This window comes from Carcharhinus amblyrhynchos, chromosome 32 (assembly GCF_965287045.1).
Source record: "Carcharhinus amblyrhynchos chromosome 32, sCarAmb.v2.hapA, whole genome shotgun sequence".
NCBI lineage: Eukaryota > Metazoa > Chordata > Chondrichthyes > Carcharhiniformes > Carcharhinidae > Carcharhinus > Carcharhinus amblyrhynchos.
This window is the reverse complement of record NC_137355.1, coordinates 23,599,593-23,622,347: the sequence shown is the minus strand read 5'-3', so window position 1 is coordinate 23,622,347 and position 22,755 is coordinate 23,599,593. Positions and strand designations below refer to the sequence as shown.

General features: G+C 46.4%; 1 protein-coding gene across 2 annotated transcripts in view; it reads right to left on the bottom strand.

Moving 5' to 3' along the window:
* The window catches only part of LOC145360799 (threonine--tRNA ligase 1, cytoplasmic-like), a 36,995-nt gene extending 26,191 nt beyond the window's left edge, over window positions 1-10,804 (bottom strand). For both annotated transcript variants that reach the window (XM_080216249.1, XM_080216250.1), the window contains exon 1: window positions 10,535-10,804. In XM_080216249.1, the coding sequence (XP_080072375.1) occupies window positions 10,535-10,762 (228 nt within the window). In that variant the 5' untranslated portion in view covers window positions 10,763-10,804. The remainder of the gene's footprint in view (window positions 1-10,534) is intronic.
* Between the last annotated feature and the right edge of the window lie 11,951 nt (window positions 10,805-22,755).

Here is a 22,755-nt window from a genome sequence, read left to right as displayed (position 1 = left end):
ACTCTTTTCCCTGGAAAGACAAAGGTTGAGAGGCGACCTGATAGAAGTTTATAAAATGTTGAGAGGAATAGATAGGGTGGATTCTCAGAGGCTATTTCCCCGGGTTGAAATGGTCGCTATGAGAGGACACAGATTTAAGGTGCGGGGAGGAAAGTACAGAAGTGATGTTAGGGGTAAGTTTTTCACTCAGAGGGTGGTGAGTGAATGGAATCGGCTGCCATCAGTGGTGGTGGAGGCAAACTCGCTGGGGTCTTTTAAAAGACTTCTGGATGAGTATATGGGGTTTTATGGGATTGGGGGTTATAGATAGGTCTATAGATTGGTAGGTGTTGATGTGATCGGCGCAACTCGTGGGCCAAAGGGCCTGTTTGTGCTGTAGTGTTCTATGTTATATGTTCTCTGAACTACATCATCTGAAAGTAAATAATCAGATATTGTCATGACTGGTCAGTGAGTCATTAACAAGAGGTACTAATTGTGATAGCCACAAAAGAATATTGAAGGGGAATCTATAAGCCACATCAGCAATATGAAATGCTTCAAAAGGTTGGTCATGGCATGGATCCATTCTGGCATCCTGGACTGATTGGATCCACGACAGTTTGCCTATCGCTGCATCAGGTCCACAGCGGATGCCATTTCCCTGGCCCTGCACTCAGCCCTGGAATACCTGGGTAACAAAGACACCTATGTCAGACGCCTATTTATTGACTACAGATCAGCCTTCAACACCATTATTCTGACAAAACTCATCTCTTAACTCCATGGCCTGGGGCACTTCTCCTCCCCCTGTGACCAGATCCTCACCTTCCTAACCCACAGACCACAATCAGTATGGATATGCAACACTCTTCCACGATTATCCTCAACACCACAGGCGGCATGGGCAGAGTGGCTACCACTGTTGCCTCACAGCCCTAAGGACCCGGGTTCAATTCCCAGCTTGGGTCACTGTCTGTGTGGAGTTTGCACATTCTCCCCGGATCTGCGTGGGTTTCCTCCAGTTTCCTCCCACAGTCCAAAGACGTGCAGATTAAGTGGATTAGCCACACTAAATTGCCCCTTAGTATCACGGGGACTAGCTAGGGTAAATGCCACGGGGTTATGGGAATCGGGCCTGAGTGGGATTGTGGTCGATACAGACTGAATGGCCTCCTTCTGCATTGCAGGATGCTATGGCCAGTGCCCCACAAAGCTGTGTCCTCAGTCTCTTACTATACTCCTTATACACCTACGAAAGTGTGGCCAAATTCCCCTCCAACTCAATTTTCAAGTTTGCCGATGACACCACCGTAATGGGTTCGATTTCAAACAATGATGAGATGGAATGCAGGGAAGAGAAAGAGAATCTGTGTTTGAACAGAGGGGAGTATGATAAGATGAGGGCGGAATTGGCTAATATAGATGGGGGGGTGTAGACTGGTTGGTAGGACAGCTGAGGAACATTGGAGGATTTTTAAGGAGATCTTTTTTGGTCTTCAGCAGAAATATATTCCGAAGGTAAAGAAGGGCTGTAAGAAAAGGGATAACCATCCGTGGATATCGAAGGAAATAAAGGAGAGTATTAAATTAAAAGCCGATGCGAACAGAGTGGCTAAAAATAGTGGGGAATTAGAAGATCGGGAAAGATTTAAAAAACAAAGAATGACTAAGAAAGCAATAAAAGGAAAGACAGAGTATGAAGCTAAACTAGCTCTAAATGTAAAAAGTGATAAAGATTTTTACAAATATATAAACAGGAGGAGACTGTCTAGAGTGAATGTTGGACCCTTGGAGGATGAGAAGGGGGGATTTAACAGTAGGTAACGAGGAAATGGCTGAGACTTTAAATAAGTTTTTTGTGTCGGTCTTCATGGAGGAGGACACAAATAGCTCACAGAATATTAAAGATAGAGGGATGGTAGGGGAAGAGATCCTTAATACAATTACTGTTACTGTTGCTAGAGAGGTAGTGCTTGGTAGACTAACAGGACTGAAGGTAGACAAGTCCCTGGGACCGGATGGAATGCGCCCCAGGGTTCTGAAAGAAATGGCAGAAATAATAGCAGATGCCTTAGTAATTATTTATCAAAATTCACTGGACTCTGGGGAAGTGGCGGAGGATTCGAAAACAGCTAATGTTACGCCACTGTTTAAAAAAGGTAGCAGACAAAAGGCAGGGAATTATAGGCCGGTTAGCTTAATGTCTGTAGTTGGAAAAATGCTAGAATCCGTCAAAGAGGAAATAGCAGGACACCCGGAAAGGAACGGTTTGATCAAGCAGACGCAACATGGATTTGTGAAAGGGAAGTTGTGTTTAACGATTTTTATGAAGCTGTGGCTAGTGCGGTAGACAGAGGGGAACCAGTGGATGTGGTGTTTTTAGATTTCCAGAAGGCGTTCGATAAGGTGCCTCACAAAAGGTTGCTGCAGGAGGTTAGGGTGCACGGAGTTGGGGGTAAAGTATTAGCGTGGATTGAGGATTGGTTATCTAACAGAAAGCAGAGAGTTGGAATCAGTAGATGCTTTTCTGGTTGGCAGTTGGTGACTAGTGGAGTGCTGCAGGGATCGGTGCTGGGGCCTCAACTGTTTACCATATACAGAGACGATCTGGAGGAGGGGGCTGAGTGTGGGGTAACAAAATTTGCTGATGACACGAAGATGAGTGGAAAAGCAAATTGCATGGAGGGCACGGAAAGTCTGCAGAGAGATCTGGATAGCTGAGTGAGTGGGCGAGGACCTGGCAGATGGAGTATAACGCTTGCAAATGTGAGGTTATCCACTTTGGTAGAAATAATAGTAGGAGGGAATATTATTTAAAGGGTGAAAAGCTGCAGCATGACACGGTGCAGAGGGACCTGGGGGTCCTTGTGCACGAATCGCAAAAACCCAGTCTGCAGGTGCAGCAGGTGATCAAGAAGGCGAATGGGATGCTGGCCTTTATAGCAAGGGGGATAGAATATAAAAGCAGGGAGGTCTTGCTGCAACTGTACAGGGCACTGGTGAGGCCGCAGCTGGAGTACTGTGTGCAGTTTTGGTCCCCTTATTTGCGAAAGGAAATATTGGCCTTGGAGGGAGTACAGAGAAGATTCACCAGGCTGATACCGGAGATAAGGGGGTTAGCTTATGAGGAGAGATTAAATAGACTGGGCCTGTACTCGTTAGAGTTTAGAAGGCTGAGGGGGGATCTTATCGAGACTTGCAAGGTAATGAAAGGGCTAGATAGGGTAGAAGTAGAGAGATTCTTTCCGCTTAGAAAGGAAAACAGAACTAAAGGGCACAGCTTCAAAATAAGTCATCGACTTCAAAATAAGTTTAGAACAGAGTTGAGGAGGAACTTCTTCACTCAAAGGGTAGTGAATCTCTGGAATTCTCTGTCCGTTGAAGTGGTGGAGGCTGCCTCGCTAAATATATTTAAGTCATGGGTAGATAGATTTCTGATAGACAAGGGAATTAAGGGTTATGGGGAGAAAGCGGGAAAGTGGAACTGATGCACTTCAGATCAGCCATGATCTTATTGAATGGCGGGGCAGGCTCAAAGGGCTAGTTGGCCTACTCCTGCTCCTATTTCTTATGTTCTTATGGTGAATTGGTGTGACGACAATAATCTTGTCCTCAATGCTAATAAAACAAAAGTTTTGTCATCGACTTCAGGGAGGATAATGAAAGACATGCACCTGTCTACATCAACGGTAATGAAGTGGAAATGGTTGAGATCTTCAAGTTTCTAGGTGTCAAGATCACCAACAACCTGTCCTGGTCTCTCCACACTGACGCTATAGTTAAGAAAGACCACCAACACGTCTATTTTCTCAGAAGGCTAAGGAAATTCGGCATATTCGCTATGACTTTTACCAACTTTTACAGATGTTTAATAGAAAGCATCCTTTCTAGATGTACCACAACTTGTATGGCTCCTGCTCTGTCCAAGGCTACAAGAAACTACAAAGGATAGTGAACGCAGCCCAGTCCATCACGCAAATCAATCTCCCATCCATTGACCGTGTCTACACTTCCCGCTGCTTTGGAAAAGCCGCCAGCATAATCAAGGATCCCATGTACCCAGACATTCTCTCTTCCACCTTCTTCCATCAGGAAAAAGATACAGAAGTCTGAGTTACACACCAACTGACTCAAGGCAGCTTCTTTGCTGCCATTAGACCTTTGAATGGCCTACCAGTTGATCTTTCTCTACAACCCTAGCTATGACTGTAACACGACATTCTGCACACTCTCCTTTCCCTCTCCCATGTACTCTTAGAACGGTATTGTTTGCCTGTATAGCGTGCAAGAAACAATGCTTTTCACTGTGTTCCAATACCTGACAATAATAATTCAAGTCAAATATATGTATTTCCCAACACAGGTTACTGGATAATAATTGGGTGTTAGTGAAAGATCAACTGGTACTACAACTCTGTCAATGGAAGTCTCTTCTGAAATCTTAAAGTATGGCAAATAGTGGAGGAGAACTCAGAGTGTATTCAAGATAGCGGTGGTATATCCTTTGAGCTGACCACAGGAAAACTGAACGAACATACAAGATTTCAGAAGATAAGGGAACTCTATGGGGAGGGCGGGGAGGATAAAAAGTTGAACTGAGTTTTCACATAAGTCTTCTTCAACCACAGTCTTAACTGAACTCACGCTGATCATTTCTTTTCGGTATACAATAAATTTTTTTTTATAAAAGGTGACATCTTGTGGTGGTTCTATAAGTTAGTTACTAGATGTTCAGGTTTTTTTTAAAAAGTATTAACAGTTCCTAACAAGATTGTAACACACCTCACTGCCAACTTAAATGGGGAAATCTCTCATCCTGGAACTATATCCTCCAGTTCTAGATTCTTTCAAAGGGAAACCTTTTCTCAATACCTGACCTCTAAATCCACCTCAGAATCTGGTAAACCTCATTGGAACCACCTCCAACACATGGTCACACAGTGCTTAGCACTGCTGCCTCACAGTGCCTGAGCCCCGAATTCACTAACTGTTCCATTAGGTACAATTCCAGAAGGGGATGGAAGGAGGAAAAGTGACATAGTGGTTAGCATTACTGTCTCAAAGCAGCAGGGATGCGGGGTTTGATTTCCAGCTTGGGTCACTATTTGTGTGGAGTCTGCATATCTTCCCGTGTTGTGAGAGTTTCCTCCGGGTGCTCCGGTTTCCTCCCATAGTCCAAAAGACATACTGGGTAAATTTTCCCTTAGTGGACCCTGACAGATGCCAGAGTGAAGCAACATGCGGATTTTCACAGTAACTTCATCGCAGTGTTAATGTTAGCCTACTTGTGATACTAATATATTAAGAAAATACATAAATATCCTGCTTTAAATAAGGAGACCAAAGCTCTACACACTACTCTAGGGTAGTTTCCAAAATGCCCTGCACAGTTGTAACAGGATTCCTTAGTTTTATAAACTCCCACTTTACAATAAAAGGGAATATTCGGTTTCCCTTTCTAATTACTTGCTGTGGCTGAACACTGACTTATGACTCATGAACAAGAGCAGCCAGATCCCCCTCTCTCTTTAAATAATAGCAATATTCTTCAAAGTGGTTCTAGGGCTGCAGGCTTATTCAAGACCTCAGTAGAAGCTCATCCTTGCCCTTTTACACTCGATCCCAGGCCCATGGTCAGAGCTAAGAGCCATAACCAATGGAAAATTAAAAGCAAAATATTGTGGATGCTGGAATCTGAAACAAAATACTTTAATTTTCCACCATGAATACTTTATCTTGATGGTTGTAGTGCAGGCTTGCGGCGGGCTGAAAAGCTTGAGTGCGTGCACATTAAGAAAGAGGATGTGTTGGAGCTTTTGAATAGCATCAAGATAGATAAGTCACCGGGAACGGATGGGATGTACCCCAGGTTACTGTGGGAGGCGAGGGAAGTGATTGCAGAGCCTCTGATGATGATCTTTGCATCATTGATGGAGGCAGGAGAGGTTCCGGAAGATTGCGGATGTGGTTCCTATATTCAAGAAAGGGAATAGAGAGCGCCCAGGAAACTATTGACCAGTGAGTCTAACCTCAGTGGTTGGTAAGATGATGGAAAAGATCCTGAGAGACAGGATTTATGAACATTTAGAGAAGTATAGTATGATCAAAAGTAGTCAGCACGCCTTTGTTAAAGGCAGATCGTGTCTTACAAGCCTGGGTGACTCTTTTGAAAATGTGACTAAACACATTGATGAAGGAACAGCAGTAGATGTGGTTTATATAGACTTCAGCAAGGCGTTCGATAAGGTGCCCCATGCAAGGCTTATTGAGAAAGTGAGGGGGCATGGGAATGAAGGGGACATGGGAATGAAGGGGACATTGCTTTGTGGATCCAGAACTGGCTTGCTCACAGAAGGCAGGGAGTGGTTGTAAATGGGTCTTTTTCTGCATGGAGGTTGGTCACCAGTGAAGTGCCCCAGGGATCTGTTCTGTGACCCATGCCCTTTGTGATTTTTATAAATGACCTGGATGAGGAAGTGGAGGGATTGGTTGGTAAGTTTGCCGATGACACGAAGGTCGAAGGTGTTGTGGATAGTTTGGAGGGATGTCAGAAGTTGCAGTGTGACACAGATAGGATGCAAGACTGGGCAGAGAAGTGGTAGATGGACTTCAACCCGAGAAATGTGTAGTGGTCCATTTTGACAGGTCAAATGGGATGAAGGAATGTAATATTAAGGGTAAGATTCTTAGCAGTGTGGAAGATCAGAAGGATCTTGGGGTCTGGGTTCATAGGAGTCTCGCAGGTAGAGGATGTGGTTAAGAAGGCGTATGGTGTACTGGCCTTCATCAATCGAGGAATTGAGTTTAGGAGTCGGGAGATAATGCTGCAGCTGTATAAGACCCTGGTCAGACCCCACTTGGAATAGTGTGTTCAGTTCTGGTCACATCATTACAGGAAGGACGTGGAAGCCATTGAAAGGGTGCAGAGGAGATTCACAGGGATGTTACCTGGATTGGGTGGCATGCCTTATGAGTATAGGATGAGAGAGCTCGATCTTTTCTCCTTAGAGAGACAAAGGGTGAGAGGGGTGTATAAGATGATGAGAGGTATTGGTCAGGTGGACTCTCAGAGGCTTTTCCCCAGGGCTGAAATGGCTGCCACAAGAGGACACAGGTTTAAGGTGCTGGGGAGTAGGTACAGAGGAGATGTCACGGGTAAGTTTTTCACTCAGAGGGTGGAGGGTGAGTGGAATTGGCTGCCAGTGGTGGTGGTGGAGGCAGATTCGTTAGGGTCTTTTAAGAGACTTCTGGATGAGTACATAGGACTTAATAGGATTGAGGGTTATAGGTAAGCCTTGTAGGTAGAGATAAGATTGGTGCGACTTGTGGACCGAAGGGCCTGTTTGTGCTGTAGTGTTTCTATGATTCTATAGAAACAGAAAATGCTGAAAATTCTTAACAAGTCTAACAGAATCTGCGGAGAGAGAATAGAGCTAACATTTCGAGCCTGATAACCCTTCATTAGGGGTTCTTTTCTCTCTCCACAGATGCTGTCAGACGTGCTGAGATTTTCCAGCATTTTGTGTGGTTTGACCAATAGAAACTTGTTGGGTCTGCAGGCTGACAAATTCCCTGGTCTAAAAGGACTTCATCCTAGGGTCTTAAAAGGGTTTACTGGGATGGTTGATGCATCGGTTTCATTTTCCAAAATTCCCTAGATTCGGAGACGAGTCCATTAGATTGAAAAATAGCAAATGCTACTCCTCTATTCAAAAAGGGAGAGCGAAAGCAGGAAACCACAGTCCAGTTAGCCTAACATCTGTTATAGGGAAAATATAAGCCATTATTAAAGATGTCATTCCAGGGCAACAGGCAGTCAACACTTGAGAAAGGATATACTGGCACTAGAGGGAGTGCAGAGGAGATTCATGAAGTTGATTCCAGAGTTGAGAGGGTTGGCTTATGAGAACAGACTGAGTAGACTGGGGCTATGCTCATTGGAATTCAGAAGAATGAGGGGAGATATTATAGAAACATATAAGATTATGAAGGGAATAGATAAGATAGAAGCAGAGAAGTTGTTTCCACTGGCAGGTGAAACTAGAACTAGGGGGCAGATTTAGGACTGAGTTGAGGAGGAACTTCTTCACACAAAGGGTTGTGAATCTGTGGAATTCCCTGTCCAGTGAAGCAATTGAGGCAAATTCATTGAATGTTTTTAGGCCAGGATAGATAAATTTTTGAACAATAAAGGAATTAAGGGTTATGGTGAGCGGGCAGGTAAGTAGAGTTGAGTCCACAAAAAGATCAACCATGATCTTAGTGAATGGCCAAGCAGGCTCAAGAGGTCAGATGGCCCACTCCTGCTCCCAGTTATGTTCTTAACAGTTTTGCGAAAGGGAAATCACGTTTAACCAACTTATCAGAATTCTTTGAAGTTACATGTGCTGTGAAAACTTGACTTCCAGAAGACATTTCACAAAATACTAATATCAAAGGTTATTGCATAAATTAAAAGCTCATGGTGTAGGGGGTAACACACAGATTGAAGATTGGCTAGTTAACAGGAAACAAAGTTGGCATAAATGGGTCTTTTTCGCATTGACTGGATGTAACAGCTAGTGTGTTACAGGGATCAGCTGGGGCCGCAGTTTTTTATAATTTATAAAAATGACTTGAGATGAAGGATCTGAAGATATGGTTGCTCAAGTTGCTAACGATACAAAGTCAGCACAAAAGTAGATTATGAAGAGGACATAAGGAAGCTATAGAAGAACATAGGATTAAGAGAGGGTAAAAATCTGGCGAATGAAGTATAACGTTGGCAAGCGTGAAACTGCCCATTTGGAAGAATAAAAAAGCTTTTTATCTAACTGGTGAGAAACTGCAGAGTTCTGAATTGCAGGGGGATCTGTCCTCCTGCATGAATCACAAAAGACAAGTATATAGGTACAGCAAGTAATTAGAAAAGCTAATGGAATTTTACTTAATGCGAGAAAAGTTGATTACAAAAGTTGGGAGGTTATTCTTCAGTTGTACAGAACATTAGTGAGATCACATCTGGAGTATTGTGTACAGTACTGGTTGCCTTATTTAAGGACAGAAATAAACATATTAGCACTTCAGAGAAGGCTTACTACACTAATCCCAGGAACAGGTAGGTTGTCTTACCAAGAAAGGTTGAAGAAGTTAGATTTGTATCCACCAAAGTTTAAAAGAGTAAGAGTTGACTTGATCAAAACCTTTAGCTTGTGAGATGTCCTAACAGAGTGGATGTGGAGGGGATGTTTCTTGTCAGAAAATCTAGAACTAGCGGTCACATTTGTTTAAAAATAAGGCATCACACATTTAAAACAGAAGTGAGGAGAAATGTTTGCTGAGGGTCGCTGGAACTCTCTTTCTCAAATGGCAGTGGAAGTAAAATCTGAATATTTTTAAGGCAGAGCTTGCTAGATTCCTAATTAACAAAGAGGTGAAAGGTTATCCGGGGTTGGCAAGAATGTGGAGCTGATGCTATTTAATCAGCCATGCTCTTATTGAATGATAAAGAAGGTTTGCAGGGCCGAGAGGATTACTCCTGCTCCTAATTTGTGTGTTTGGAAGGCGACTAAAGGTTTTAAGGTCCTAAAGGGTCTTGACAGGATGGATACAGAAAGGATGTTTCCTCTTGTGTAAGAATCTAAGAGTCACTGTTTAAAAATAAGGCGTTGCCCATTTAAAACAAAGATGAGGATTTTTTTCTCTCAAAGGGTGGTGAGTCTTTGGAACTCCCATCCTCAAAAGGCAATGGAAGCAGAGTCTGAATATTTTTAAGGCAGAGTTAGATAGGTTGTTGACCAACAACAGGGTGTAAGATCATCAGGGTAGGCAGGCAGTTATAATCAAAGCAGCCACAGTCTTATTGAATGGCCAAGCAAGCACAAGGAGCTGAGTGATCTACTACTGCTCCTAACTCATCTGGTAGAACCAGCCATTTTTCAACAGTGATGGCAAAAGATTAGGAACTTCAAAGGAAACAGCTGCTTGCAGGTGGGAGGATCATTCAGGAAGAGGGTAGCACAGTGGCTAGCACTGTTGCCTCACAATGTCAGGGTCCCAGGTTCGATTCCCAGCTTGAGGTCACTGTCTGTATGTCTGCATAGATTTCCTCCCACAGTCCAAAGATGTGCAGGTCAGGCAGATCAGCCATGCTAAATTGCCACTTAGTGTGAGGGTGACTAGCTAGGGTAAATGCATGGGGTTATGGGATAAGGCCTGGATGAGATTGCAGTCAGTGCAGACTCGATGGCCTTCTTCTGCACTGTGGGGATTCTATGGAGAGAATGGTTTTCTTAAAGTATACAGAAGAAATGCAATAGGCAACCACCTTTCAGATTCTTTTCCTTTTCAGATTGCTCCATTTTCACACAAGGTATGGGACATCCCTAAGAGTGGATCACCAGTGTAATCTGGTTGGTTATGCACAGCCCTGTGTAATAGATGCACAAGTCACTCAGTTATAAAAGGGGGATCAATAAGGGAATTTTAAAAATCAGCATTTCTGAGAACATGGCCTGGAATTGTGCGGTGTTCTCAGTCACCATAACAGACCCAGTCACAGTGCTGACTCTACCTGGCTCCCAGCCTGGCCTTTGGACAGCCCTCTCCCCAGCTCCGCCCGCACGCTTCGCTCCAGGTGCAACCGCCGGTACTTGAGTTTCTCGTTCTCCTCTCTGAGACTCTGCAACTCCGGGCCGATCACTAATTCCTCTTTCCCCTGCTGTAACCGCTCCATGGCGGCGCTGAGCAGCAGAAGCTGCGCCTCCTGCTCCGCCAGGCGCAACTCCACAGCAGCCGCCATCGCACTGCCGGCACCGCGCAACCGCACCGAGCCCGGTCACTGCCGGCACCGCGCAACCGCACCGAGCCCGGTCACTGCCGGCACCGCGCAACCGCACCGAGCCCGGTCACTGCCGGCACCGCGCAGCCGCACTGAGGACCCGCTCGGAGAAATACGGAAAGGAGTGTGGTAATGAGAATGATGTGGAGATGCCGGCGTTGGACTGGCGTAAACACAGTAAAAAGTCTGACAACACCAGGTTTTAGTCCAACTGATTAGAATCAGTAATCTCTAAACTGTCTGTGCTTTATATGCTCTATCTAAGGCCGGAACTCTCCATTCACCTGGCGAAGAGGGAAACATAAGAACATAAGAAATAGGAGCAGGAGTAGGCCATCTAGCCCTTCGAGCCTGCCCCGCCATTCAATAAGATCATGGCTGATCTGTCATGTCTCAGTTCCACTTTCCCGCCCTCTCCCCATAACCCTTAATCCCCTCTCTTATCAAAAACCCATCAACCCGCGTCTTAAAAATATTTAGCGAGGTAGCCTCCACCACTTCAACGGGCAGAGAATTCCAGAGATTCACCACCCTTTGAGTGAAGAAGTTCCTCCTCAACTCTGTTCTAAACCGCCCCCCCTTTATCTTGAGGCTGTGCCCCCTAGTCCTACTGTCCTTTCTGAGTGGGAAGAGTCTCTCCACCTCTACCCTATCCATCCCATTCATCATCTTATACGTCTCAATGAGATCTCCCCTCATTCTTCTAAACTCTAACAAGTACAAGCCTAATCTATTCAGCCTGTCCTCATAGCTCAACCCCCTCAACTCCGGAATCAGCCTAGTAAATGTGAGAAACACAGCTCACAGTCAAACAATTTAGTCAAGTCAAGTTCTGAAGGAGCAAGATTTTATTTGACGTTCTTGCAAGACCGGGTGTCCAACAAAATAGGCACACCTCACATAGATTTGCAGCACATTTTATACTTTTTCTACAAGCATTGTAATGGCTTTGCAATGTGATGTTCTCCCCTAATTGGTGGTCCCTGTCCCATCTATGTGTTGTCATTCCCCTATTGGCTCGAGGTGCCCCAAGTTCCCATCCCCTCTACTCCCCATCTAACCATGTCTCCTGTTATCACAAGAGTGCATTAGTAAACTCATCCATCTTATCCAACACTGTTACATGTCCAGTTCAGATTGGCGGTAATCAATCCTTTGCCAACTTAATCACTGCTGTCCCGACTATTTCAGTGACCTTTTCCCCCCTTCTATGCTTAGTTGTAAAAACAACACATCTTGTAGACCATTTGCTTTTTGTAACTTGGGCCTCTTACATTCCTTCAGGATGTGGTGTATGCTTCACTGCACATCACACCTCTGATGTTATCTCCACATCACAGGCAGTCTTTTTATTATCCCTAACTATTGCTGTGTTAGCAGCATCGAACCTTATGTCCTATGTTTGTGACTAAACTCACAGTTGTTTCCATAATGTGGGTTATCAATGTGCCTGACTATATCCAGTCTATTTAACTTTAAGCTATTTCTCTATGCTCTACAGATACATGTGTTAACAGCATCTTTACCTATTGCTCACAGTAAACCTCCTCTGCACTCCCTCCAAGGCTAAAATATCCTTGCGTAAGTACGGCGCCCAAAACTGCACACAGTACTCCAGCTGCGGCCTTACCAACGCATTATACAGCTGCAGCAAGACCTCCCTACTTTTATATTCAATCCCCCTCGCTATGAAAGCCAGCATCCCATTCGCCTTCCTGACCACCTGCTGCACCTGCAAGCTGGGTTTTTGCGACTCATGCACAAGGACCCCGAGGTCCCTCTGCACCGTCGCCTGCTGCAGTTTTTCTCCACGTAAGTAATCATCCTTCCTACCATTATTCCTACCAAAGTGGACCACCTCGCACTTACCAACATTAAATTCCATTTGCCATTTCCTGGCCCATTCACCCAGCCTATCTAGATCCTTCTGTAGACTCTCCCCACCCTCTGCACAATTTGCCTTTCCACCAGTTTTGGTGTCACCAGCAAATTAGCAAACCCCGAAAGCTTGTGAGACTATTATCAAATAAATCGGTTGGACTAAACCCTGGTGTTGTCAGACTTTTTACTGTAATGAGAATGAACAAGGCAAAACCCATATGGAACAAGTGAACATGGGCTAGGAACGAAAAGGTTCATGATTTCAGCTCCATCCCTGTGTAAATCATAGAAACCCTACAGTGCAGAAGGAGGCCATTCGGCCCATCAAGTCTGCACCGACCACAATCCCACCCAGGCCCTACCCCCATATCCCCACACATTTACCCACTCATCCCTCTAACCTCCACATCTCAGGACACTTAAGGCAATTTTAGCATGGCCAATCAATCTAACCTGCACATCTTTGGACTGTGGGAAAAAACCCACAGAGATACGAGGAGAATGTCCACACAGACAGCCAGGGATCAAACCCAGGTCCTTGGAGCTGTGAAGCAGCAGTGCTGCCCAGGAAATGGAGGGAACAGCAGAGGCTGTGATTGAATTTTTCGTGGGGTTGACTAGATGTGTAGATGAGTGCAGTGCAGTTGATGTAGTCTACGTGGTCTCCACAGGTGGCCATGAAGAAGAGAACATGAGATCCAGGGCAATTTGGCAGATTGGACACAAAATTGGCTTAGTGTTAGAAGGCAAAGGGTAATGGTGGAAGGTTGTTTTTGTGCCCATGGTGTTCCACAGAGACTGGTGCTGGTTCCATTGTTGTTTGTCATGTACATTAATGATCTAGATGTGAGTGTAGGTGATATGGTTAGTAAATTCACAGATGACATGAAAATTGGTGGTACAGGAAATAACGAGGAAGCAAGCCTCAGACTATTGGATGATATAGACAAGCTGGTCAGATGGGCAAACAATGGCAATAGGAATTTATTCACGAAAAGTATAAGGTGATGCATTTTGGGAAGATTAACAAGGCAAGGGAATTCACAATTAACTTTAGGATGCTTGGAAGTACAGAGGGGCAAAAGGACCTTGGGGTGCATATCCATTGATCCTTATGACCACAGGATAAATAGATAAGGTGGTTAAAAAGGTGTGTGGAATACTTGCCTTTATTAGCTGAAGCATAGAATGTAAGAGCAGGGAGGTTATGGTGGAGCTATATAAAACGTTCACAGCTAGAGTACTGTGTGCAGTTCTGGTTGCCGCATTCTCAGAATGATGTAATTACAACAGAAAGGTGCAGAGGAGATTGACCAGGATGCTGTCTGGGCTGGAGCATTTCAGCTATGAAGAGAGCTAGTTAGGCTGGGGTTGTTTTCTTTCGAGCAGAGAAGGCTGAGGAATTACCTGATTAAGGTGTATAAAATTATGAAAGATATCGATAAAGTAGATAGGAAGAAACATTTCCCCTTAGTAGAGGGGTCACTAACCATGGGACAGAGATTTAAGATAAGGGGCAGGAGATTTAGATCAGATTTGAGGAAAAACCCTTTTACCCAGAGGGTGATGGGAATCTGGAACTTTCTGCCTAAAACATGCTAGTCTCACAACACCAGGTTAAAGTCCAACAGGTTTATTTGGTAGCAAACACCACTAGCTTTTGGAATGCTGCTCCTGCATCAGGTGAGTGGGAATTCTGTTCATCAACAGGGCATATAAAGACACAAACTCAATTTACAAAATAATGATTGGAATGCGAGTCTTAAAGATACAGCTAATCAAGTCTTAAAGATACAGACAATATGAGTGGAGAGAGCTTTAAGCACAGGTTAAAGAGATGTGTATTGTCTCCAGACAGGACAGCTAGTGAGATTTTGCAAGTCCAGGTAAGTCGTGGGAGTTACAGATAGAACATAGAACATAGAACACTACAGCACAAACAGGCCCTTCGGCCCACGAGTTGCGCCGATCACATCAACACCTATCTATAACCCCCAATCCCATAAAACCCCATATACTCATCCAGAAGTCTTTTAAAAGACCCCAGCGAGTTCGCCTCCACCACCACTGACGGCAGCCGATTCCATTCACTCACCACCCTCTGAGTGAAAACTTACCCCTAACATCACTTCTGTAAAGTGCGACATGAACCCAAGATCCCGGTTGAGGCCGTCCTCATGTGTGTGGAACTTGGCTATCAGTCTTTGCTCAGCGATTCTGTGCTGTCTTGTGTTGTGAAGGCCGCCTTGGAGAATGCTTACCTGAAGATCAGAGGCAAAATGCCCATGACTACTGAAGTGTTCGCCAACAGGAAGAGAACAGTCTTGCCTGGTGATTGTCGAGCAGTGTTCATTCATCCGTTGTCATAGTGTCTGCATGGTCTCTCCAATGTACCGTGCTTCGGGACATCCTTTCCTGCAGCGCATCAGGTAGACAACGTTGGCCGAGTTGCAACAGTATGTACTGTGTACCTGGCGGACGGTGTTCTCACGTGAGATGATGGCATCCTTGTCAATGATCCGGCATGTCTTGCAGAGGTTGTTGTGGCAAGGTCGTGTGGCGTCGTGGTTATGTTCTCCTGAAGGCTGGGTGCTGCGGACAATGGTCTGTTTGAGGTTGTGTGGTTGTTTGAAGGCAAGAAGTAAGGATGTAGGGATGGCCCTGGCGAGATGTTTGTCTTCATCAATGATATGTTGAAGGCTCCGGAGAAGATGTCGTAGCTTCTCTGCTCCGAGGAAGTACTGGACGATGAAGGATACTCTGTCTGCCGTGTCCCGTGTTTGTCTTCTGAGGAGGTCGGTGCAGTTTTTCGCTGTGGCATGTCAGAACAGTCGATCAATAAGTCGAGTGCCACATTGTGTTCTTATGAGGGCACCTTTCAGTGTCTGGAGGTGTTTCATAAAATGTAGGAGCAGAAGTAGGCTACTTGGCCCATCGAGTCTGCTCTGCCACTCAAAGAAATCATGACCAATCTGATATGATAATCGTCAACTCTATTTCCCCACCTATCCCCATAATCCTTGATTCCCTTACTGATTAAAAATCTTTTCTATCTCAGCTTTGAGCATATTTAACAACCCAGCTTTTATACAAACCTCTGGGGAAAAGAATTCCAAAGACTCCCTACCCTCTGAAAGAAGAAATCAATTTTCATCTCTGTCTTAAATAGGTGACCCCCTTACTCAGACTATATACTCTGGTCCTAGACTTTCCTACAAGGGGAAACAATTTTTCAGCATCCACCCTATCAAGTCCTCTGAGAATTTGATATGTCTCAGTAGGTTGCCTCTCATTCTTCTAAACTCCATTGAGTACAGGTCCAACCGACTCAATCTCTCCTCATGAAAGAATCCCACCACACGAGATCAATCTAATGAAACTTTTCTGGACTGCCTCCAATGTCAATACATCTTTCCTTAGACAAGGGGGACCAAAACTGTTCGCAGTATACCAGGTTTGACCAAAATTGTTCACAATATTTACAGTGTTAACAGTAACTACTAACAAAAAGAGGAGCACAAAGCAAGTATAGCTCTGCCTGTATTTTAACTGCTGTTAAAATGGTGAAACATAGTTTTTTATCTGGATCAGATTATCAATATGTTTGTTGCGATCCTCCTCATCTGAGCAGATCCTGTGTATAGAGGATGGCTTCTTTAACGTGTTTAGGGTGGAAGCTGGAGAAGTGCAGCATCATGACGTTATCTGTGGGTTTGCAGTACAGTGAAGTGCTGAGGTGACTGTCCTCAATACACACACTCAAGAGACAATACACGTCTCTTTAACCTGTGCTTAACGCTCTCTCCACTCACATTGTCTGTACCTTTAGGACTTGATTAGCTGTAAAGACTCGCATTCCAGTCATGATTCTGTAAATTGAGTTTGTGTCTTTATATGCCCTGTTTGTGAACAAAACTCTCACTCACTGATGAAGGAGCAGCGCTCCGAAAGCTTGTGGCGTTTGCTACCAAATAAACCTGCTGGACTTTAACCTGGTTGGAATTTTACCCCAGTCCAAAACCAGCATGTCCACATTAAAACATGCTAGAGGCAGGAACCCTCACAACGTTTAAGAAGTATTTAGATGAGCACGAAATCGCATAACATAAGCTATGGACCAAGTTTTGGAAAATGGGTTTAGAACGGATATGTGTCTGATAACCAGCGCAGACACAATAGGTTGAAGGGCCTTTTCTCAGTGCTGTAAAACTCTGACTCTATGACAATCCTTGGACACAAGAGTTGTGTCAATGTATTAAGACCTTGGTTGAATGGAAAGCAGGATAATCCAAGTAATGGTAGAGCAATCAGCCTAATAATGGTTGTCCATATTTTTGTTGTAAAGAGTGCAACACTAAATTAATATTTACCTGGACTCGTTGAATATAATTAGCATTGATCTAGGAAGGACAAGTTGTGTCTTTTAAATGTAACAACTCCTTGAGGAAGTGGTGCAGTTTATTGATAAGAGAAATGTGGCAGATTTCTACATTGATTTTCAAAATGTATTTGATATCATGCTGTGAGGGAAAATTGTAATAACGTGGCAGTAAGCTGTGTTTAGTGAATAGTGAGCAAGGTAAAGGAAATACTTTGCAAGATATAGTAGAAACAATGGTGTCCCCTAGGGGTCAGTATTACATTCATTATTTTGAATGTAATTTGAAAATATTAATGTGCATTGAATGTAAAAGCCTGTAACAAAGACATAGAAAGTTAAATCAGGAGGATAAAAATCAAATGAAATTTTACACAAAAAATATGAGGTGATATATATTGTCAGATGTAGTTCAGGATGTCTTATGAAGAGATTTAGAGTCTTGCACAGTTTAACATTAAGTATTTGTTAACTACGAGTAACCTGCCCCTACACACATCTCTGCCCAGGCCAACACTGCTCTCTGAACTCAGGTCATGTGTTCCTTTATCTCACAATGTGGATGCTGCTGTACCCAGTCAGACATTAACCCTTTCTATGCCAGACCATTAGACGACACCTTCCCCAAGTCTTTATCCAATGTATTTCCAATACATTCCTACTCATCCAACAGATTTACGATATTTCTATTTTCCTTTCTCTCCTCCTTAATGATCTGTCTTTACAGGTCCAGGCTGTCTGGAGGCTTTATAATTCACACCAGTGGACTTTGTTTGCAGTTTAACTTTCTGTGTAACAATAGTCTCATTCGTTTGCATCCTTGCCTGTGCTATGGTTGGTTGATGGCTATTTTGATCTGGCTAATGGTTGTACGAGCTGGTGGTTTCAAGTCTTAATGGTTGGAACATTTACCATTTTAGAAACATAAAGACATACGTACCCTTTCTCAAAGAAGTCATGTCACATGAATCTCCAGTTTGTGGAAGAAATTGTCTTGCCTTGCTGCACTGGAACCTCAGATTGTCATCTTAACATCAGAAGCAGCAACACAGCAGGGGCTCAGCCCAGACTAAACGTCTGGCTCTATCTATACTGTCTGGACTGGAACTTCGATACCATTACCTACATGTTTGATTCATCTCTGCATGCCTGTTTCATCATGTGAATTCAACTCTATTGAAAAAGTGAATTAAACAGCATCTATTTTCAAAGTGCTGACCTCTGAAGAAATACCTCATTGGACTTTGATTCTGCATTCATGCAGCAAGAATTCTTTTCTCTGTCGCCTTTTCACTGCAGATCTTTCTTTTGAGTACGTGCAGATAAATCTACCCACTGAGTAGATTTACCAAAAAATAGATCACGTCAAAACTGAGAGGGTGGGAAATGCTTGTAAAGGGGGAAGGAAGTAAGGACATAAGAAATAGGAGCAGGAGTCGGCCATCTAGCCCTTCGAGCCTACCCCGCCATTCAATAAGATCATGGCTGATCTGAAGTGGATCAGTTCCACTTTCCCGCTTTCTTCCCATAACCCTGAATTCCCTTGTCTATCAGAAATCTATCTACCCGTGTCTTAAATCTATTTAGCGAGGCAGCCTCCACCACCTCAATAGGCAGAAAATTCCAGAGATTCACCACCCTTTGAGTGAAGAAGTTCCTCCTCAATTCCATCCTAAACTGCGCCCCCCCCCCCCCCTTTCTTGAGGCTGTGCCCTCTAGCCCTGCTGTGCTTTCTGAGCGGGAAGAATCTCTCTACCTCTACCCTATCTATTCCCTTCATTATCTTATACGTCTCTACAAGAGACTCCCTCAGCCTTCTAAACTCCAACGAGTACAGACCCAGTCTATTTAGTCTCTCTTCATAGTCCAACCCCCTCATCTCCGGTATCAGCCTAGTGAACCTCCTCTGCACTCCCTCCAAGGCCAATATATCCTTTCTCAAATGCGGTGACCAAAACTGCACACAGTACTCCAGTTGCGGCCTCACCAGTGCCCTGTACAGTTGCAATAAATCAAACCACCTTTCTGTTGATGGATGGGTGGTGAGACCAGAAATTAGGGATGTTTAATGAACTCTCCTGTTCATTATAGCAGCCATACTTTAATGGTTCCAGAATCATGCCTATAATCAGATTTCAGATTTTTCCGGGCCCAGTGAGTGTTGTGTCTGTTGTTCATGTGTGTGGATCCCTTAGCTTAGTGAGAGTCAGCGTGTGTGGGACCTGTACCCCAGTGAGAATCAGTGTGTGTGTGGGACCCGTACCCCAGTGAGAGTCAGTGTGTGTGAGCCGTACCCCAGTGAGAGTCAGTGTGTGTGGGACCCATACCCCAGTGAGAGTCAGTGTGTGTGAGCCGTACCCCAGTGAGAGTCAGTGTGTGTGAGCCGTACCCCAGTGAGAGTCAGTGTGTGTGAGCCGTACCCCAGTGAGAGTCAGCGTGTGTGGGACCCGTACCCCAGTGAGAGTCAGTGTGTGTAGGAGCCGTACCCCAGCGAGAGTCAGTCTGTGTGTGGGAGCCGTACCCCAGTGAGAGTCAGTGTGTGTGGGAGCCGTACCCCAGTGAGATTCAGTGTGTGTGGGACCCGTACCCCAGTGAGAGTCAGTGTGTGTGAGCCGTACCCCAGTGAGAGTCAGTGTGTGTGAGCCGTACCCCAGTGAGAGTCAGTGTGTGTGAGCCGTACCCCAGTGAGAGTCAGCGTGTGTGGGACCCGTACCCCAGTGAGAGTCAGTGTGTGTAGGAGCCGTACCCCAGTGAGAGTCAGTCTGTGTGTGGGAGCCGTACCCCAGTGAGAGTCAGTGTGTGTGGGACCCGTACCCCAGTGAGAGTCAGTGTGTGTGGGACCCGTACCCCAGTGAGAGTCAGTGTGTGTGGGAGCCGTACCCCAGTGAGAGTCAGTGTGTGTGGGAGCCGTACCCCAGTGAGAGTCAGTGTGTGTGGGACCTGTACCCCAGTGAGAGTCAGTGTGTGTGGGACCCATACCCCAGTGAGAGTCAGTGTGTGTGGGAGCCGTACCCCAGTGAGAGTCAGTGTGTGTGGGACCTGTACCCCAGTGAGAGTCAGTGTATGTGGGACCCGTACCCCAGTGAGAGTCAGTGTGTGTGAGCCGTACCCCAGTGAGAGTCAGTGTGTGTGGGAGCCGTACCCCAGTGAGAGTCAGTGTGTGTGGGAGCCGTACCCCAGTGAGAGTCAGTGTGTGTGGGACCCCGTACCCCAGTGAGAGTCAGTGTGTGTGGGACCCATACCCCAGTGAGAGTCAGTGTATGTGGGAGCCGTACCCCAGTGAGAGTCAGTGTGTGTGGGACCCCGTACCCCAGTGAGAGTCAGTGTGTGTGGGACCCGTACCCCAGTGAGAGTCAGTGTGTGTGGGAGCTGTACCCCAGTGAGAGTCAGTGTGTGTGGGAGCCGTACCCCAGTCAGAGTCAGTGTGTGTGGGAGCCGTACCCCAGTGAGAGTCAGTGTGTGTGGGACCTGTAACCCAGTGAGAGTCAGTGTGTGTGGGACCCTTACCCCAGTGAGAGTCAGTATGTATGGGACCCGTACCCCAGTGAGAGTCAGTGTGTGTGGGACCCGTACCCCAGTGAGAGTCAGTGTGTGTGGGACCCTTACCCCAGTGAGAGTCAGTATGTATGGGACCCGTACCCCAGTGAGGGTCAGTGTGTGTGGGACCCATACCCCAGTGAGAGTCAGTGTGTGTGGGACCCGTACCCCAGTGAGAGTCAGTGTGTGTGGGACCCGTACCCCAGTGAGAGTCAGTGTGTGTGGGACCCGTACCCCAGTGAGGGTCAGTGTGTGTGGGACCCGTACCCCAGTGAGAGTCAGTGTGTGTGGGACCCGTACCCCAGTGAGAGTCTGTGTGTGTGGGACCCGTACCCCAGTGAGAGTCAGTGTGTGTGGGAGCCGTACCCCAGTGAGAGTCAGTGTGTGTGGGACCTGTAACCCAGTGAGAGTCAGTGTGTGTGGGAGCCGTACCCCAGTGAGAGTCAGTGTGTGTGGGACCCGTACCCCAGTGAGAGTCAGTGTGTGTGGGACCCTTACCCCAGTGAGAGTCAGTATGTATGGGACCCGTACCCCAGTGAGGGTCAGTGTGTGTGGGACCCGTACCCCAGTGAGAGTCAGTGTGTGTGGGACCCGTACCCCAGTGAGAGTCAGTGTGTGTGGGACCCATACCCCAGTGAGAATCAGTGTGTGTGTGGGACCCGTACCCCAGTGAGAGTCAGTGTGTGTGGGACCCGTACCCCAGTGAGGGTCAGTGTGTGTGGGACCCGTACCCCAGTGAGAGTCAGTGTGTGTGGGAGCCGTACCCCAGTGAGAGTCAGTGTGTGTGGGACCCGTACCCCAGTGAGAGTCAGTGTGTGTGGGACCCATACCCCAGTGAGAGTCAGTGTGTGTGGGACCCGTACCCCAGTGAGAGTCAGTGTGTGTGGGACCCGTACCCCAGTGAGAGTCAGTGTGTGTGGGACCCGTACCCCAGTGAGTGTCAGTGTGTGTGGGACCCTTACCCCAGTGAGAGTCAGTGTGTGTGGGACCCATACCCAATGAGAGTCAGTGTGTGTGGGACCCATACCCCAATGAGAGTCAGTGTGTGTGGGACCCGTACCCCAGTGAGTGTCAGTGTGTGTGGGACCCTTACCCCAGTGAGAGTCAGTGTGTGTGGGACCCATACCCCAGTGAGAGTCAGTGTGTGTGGGAGCCGTACCCCAATGAGAGTCAGTGTGTGTGGGACCCGTACCCCAGTGAGAGTCAGTGTGTGTGGGACCCATACCCAATGAGAGTCAGTGTGTGTGGGACCCGTACCCCAGTGAGAGTCAGTGTGTGTGGGACCCGTACCCCAGTGAGAGTCAGTGTGTGTGGAACCCGTACCCCAGTGAGATTCAGTGTGTGTGGGACCCGTACCCCAGTGAGAGTCAGTGTGTGTGGGACCCGTACCCCAGTGAGAGTCAGTGTGTGTGGGACCCGTACCCCAGTGAGAGTCAGTGTGTGTGGGAGCCGTACCCCAGTGAGAGTCAGTGTGTGTGGGACCCGTACCCCAGTGAGAGTCAGTGTGTGTGGGACCCTTACCCCAGTGAGAGTCAGTATGTATGGGACCCGTACCCCAGTGAGGGTCAGTGTGTGTGGGACCCGTACCCCAGTGAGAGTCAGTGTGTGTGGGACCCGTACCCCAGTGAGAGTCAGTGTGTGTGGGACCCATACCCCAGTGAGAATCAGTGTGTGTGGGACCCGTACCCCAGTGAGAGTCAGTGTGTGTGGGACCCGTACCCCAGTGAGGGTCAGTGTGTGTGGGACCCGTACCCCAGTGAGAGTCAGTGTGTGTGGGACCCGTACCCCAGTGAGAGTCAGTGTGTGTGGGACCCGTACCCCAGTGAGAGTCAGTGTGTGTGGGACCCATACCCCAATGAGAGTCAGTGTGTGTGGGACCCGTACCCCAGTGAGAGTCAGTGTGTGTGGGACCCATACCCAATGAGAGTCAGTGTGTGTGGGACCCGTACCCCAGTGAGTGTCAGTGTGTGTGGGACCCTTACCCCAGTGAGAGTCAGTGTGTGTGGGACCCATACCCAATGAGAGTCAGTGTGTGTGGGACCCATACCCCAATGAGAGTCAGTGTGTGTGGGACCCGTACCCCAGTGAGTGTCAGTGTGTGTGGGACCCTTACCCCAGTGAGAGTCAGTGTGTGTGGGACCCATACCCCAGTGAGAGT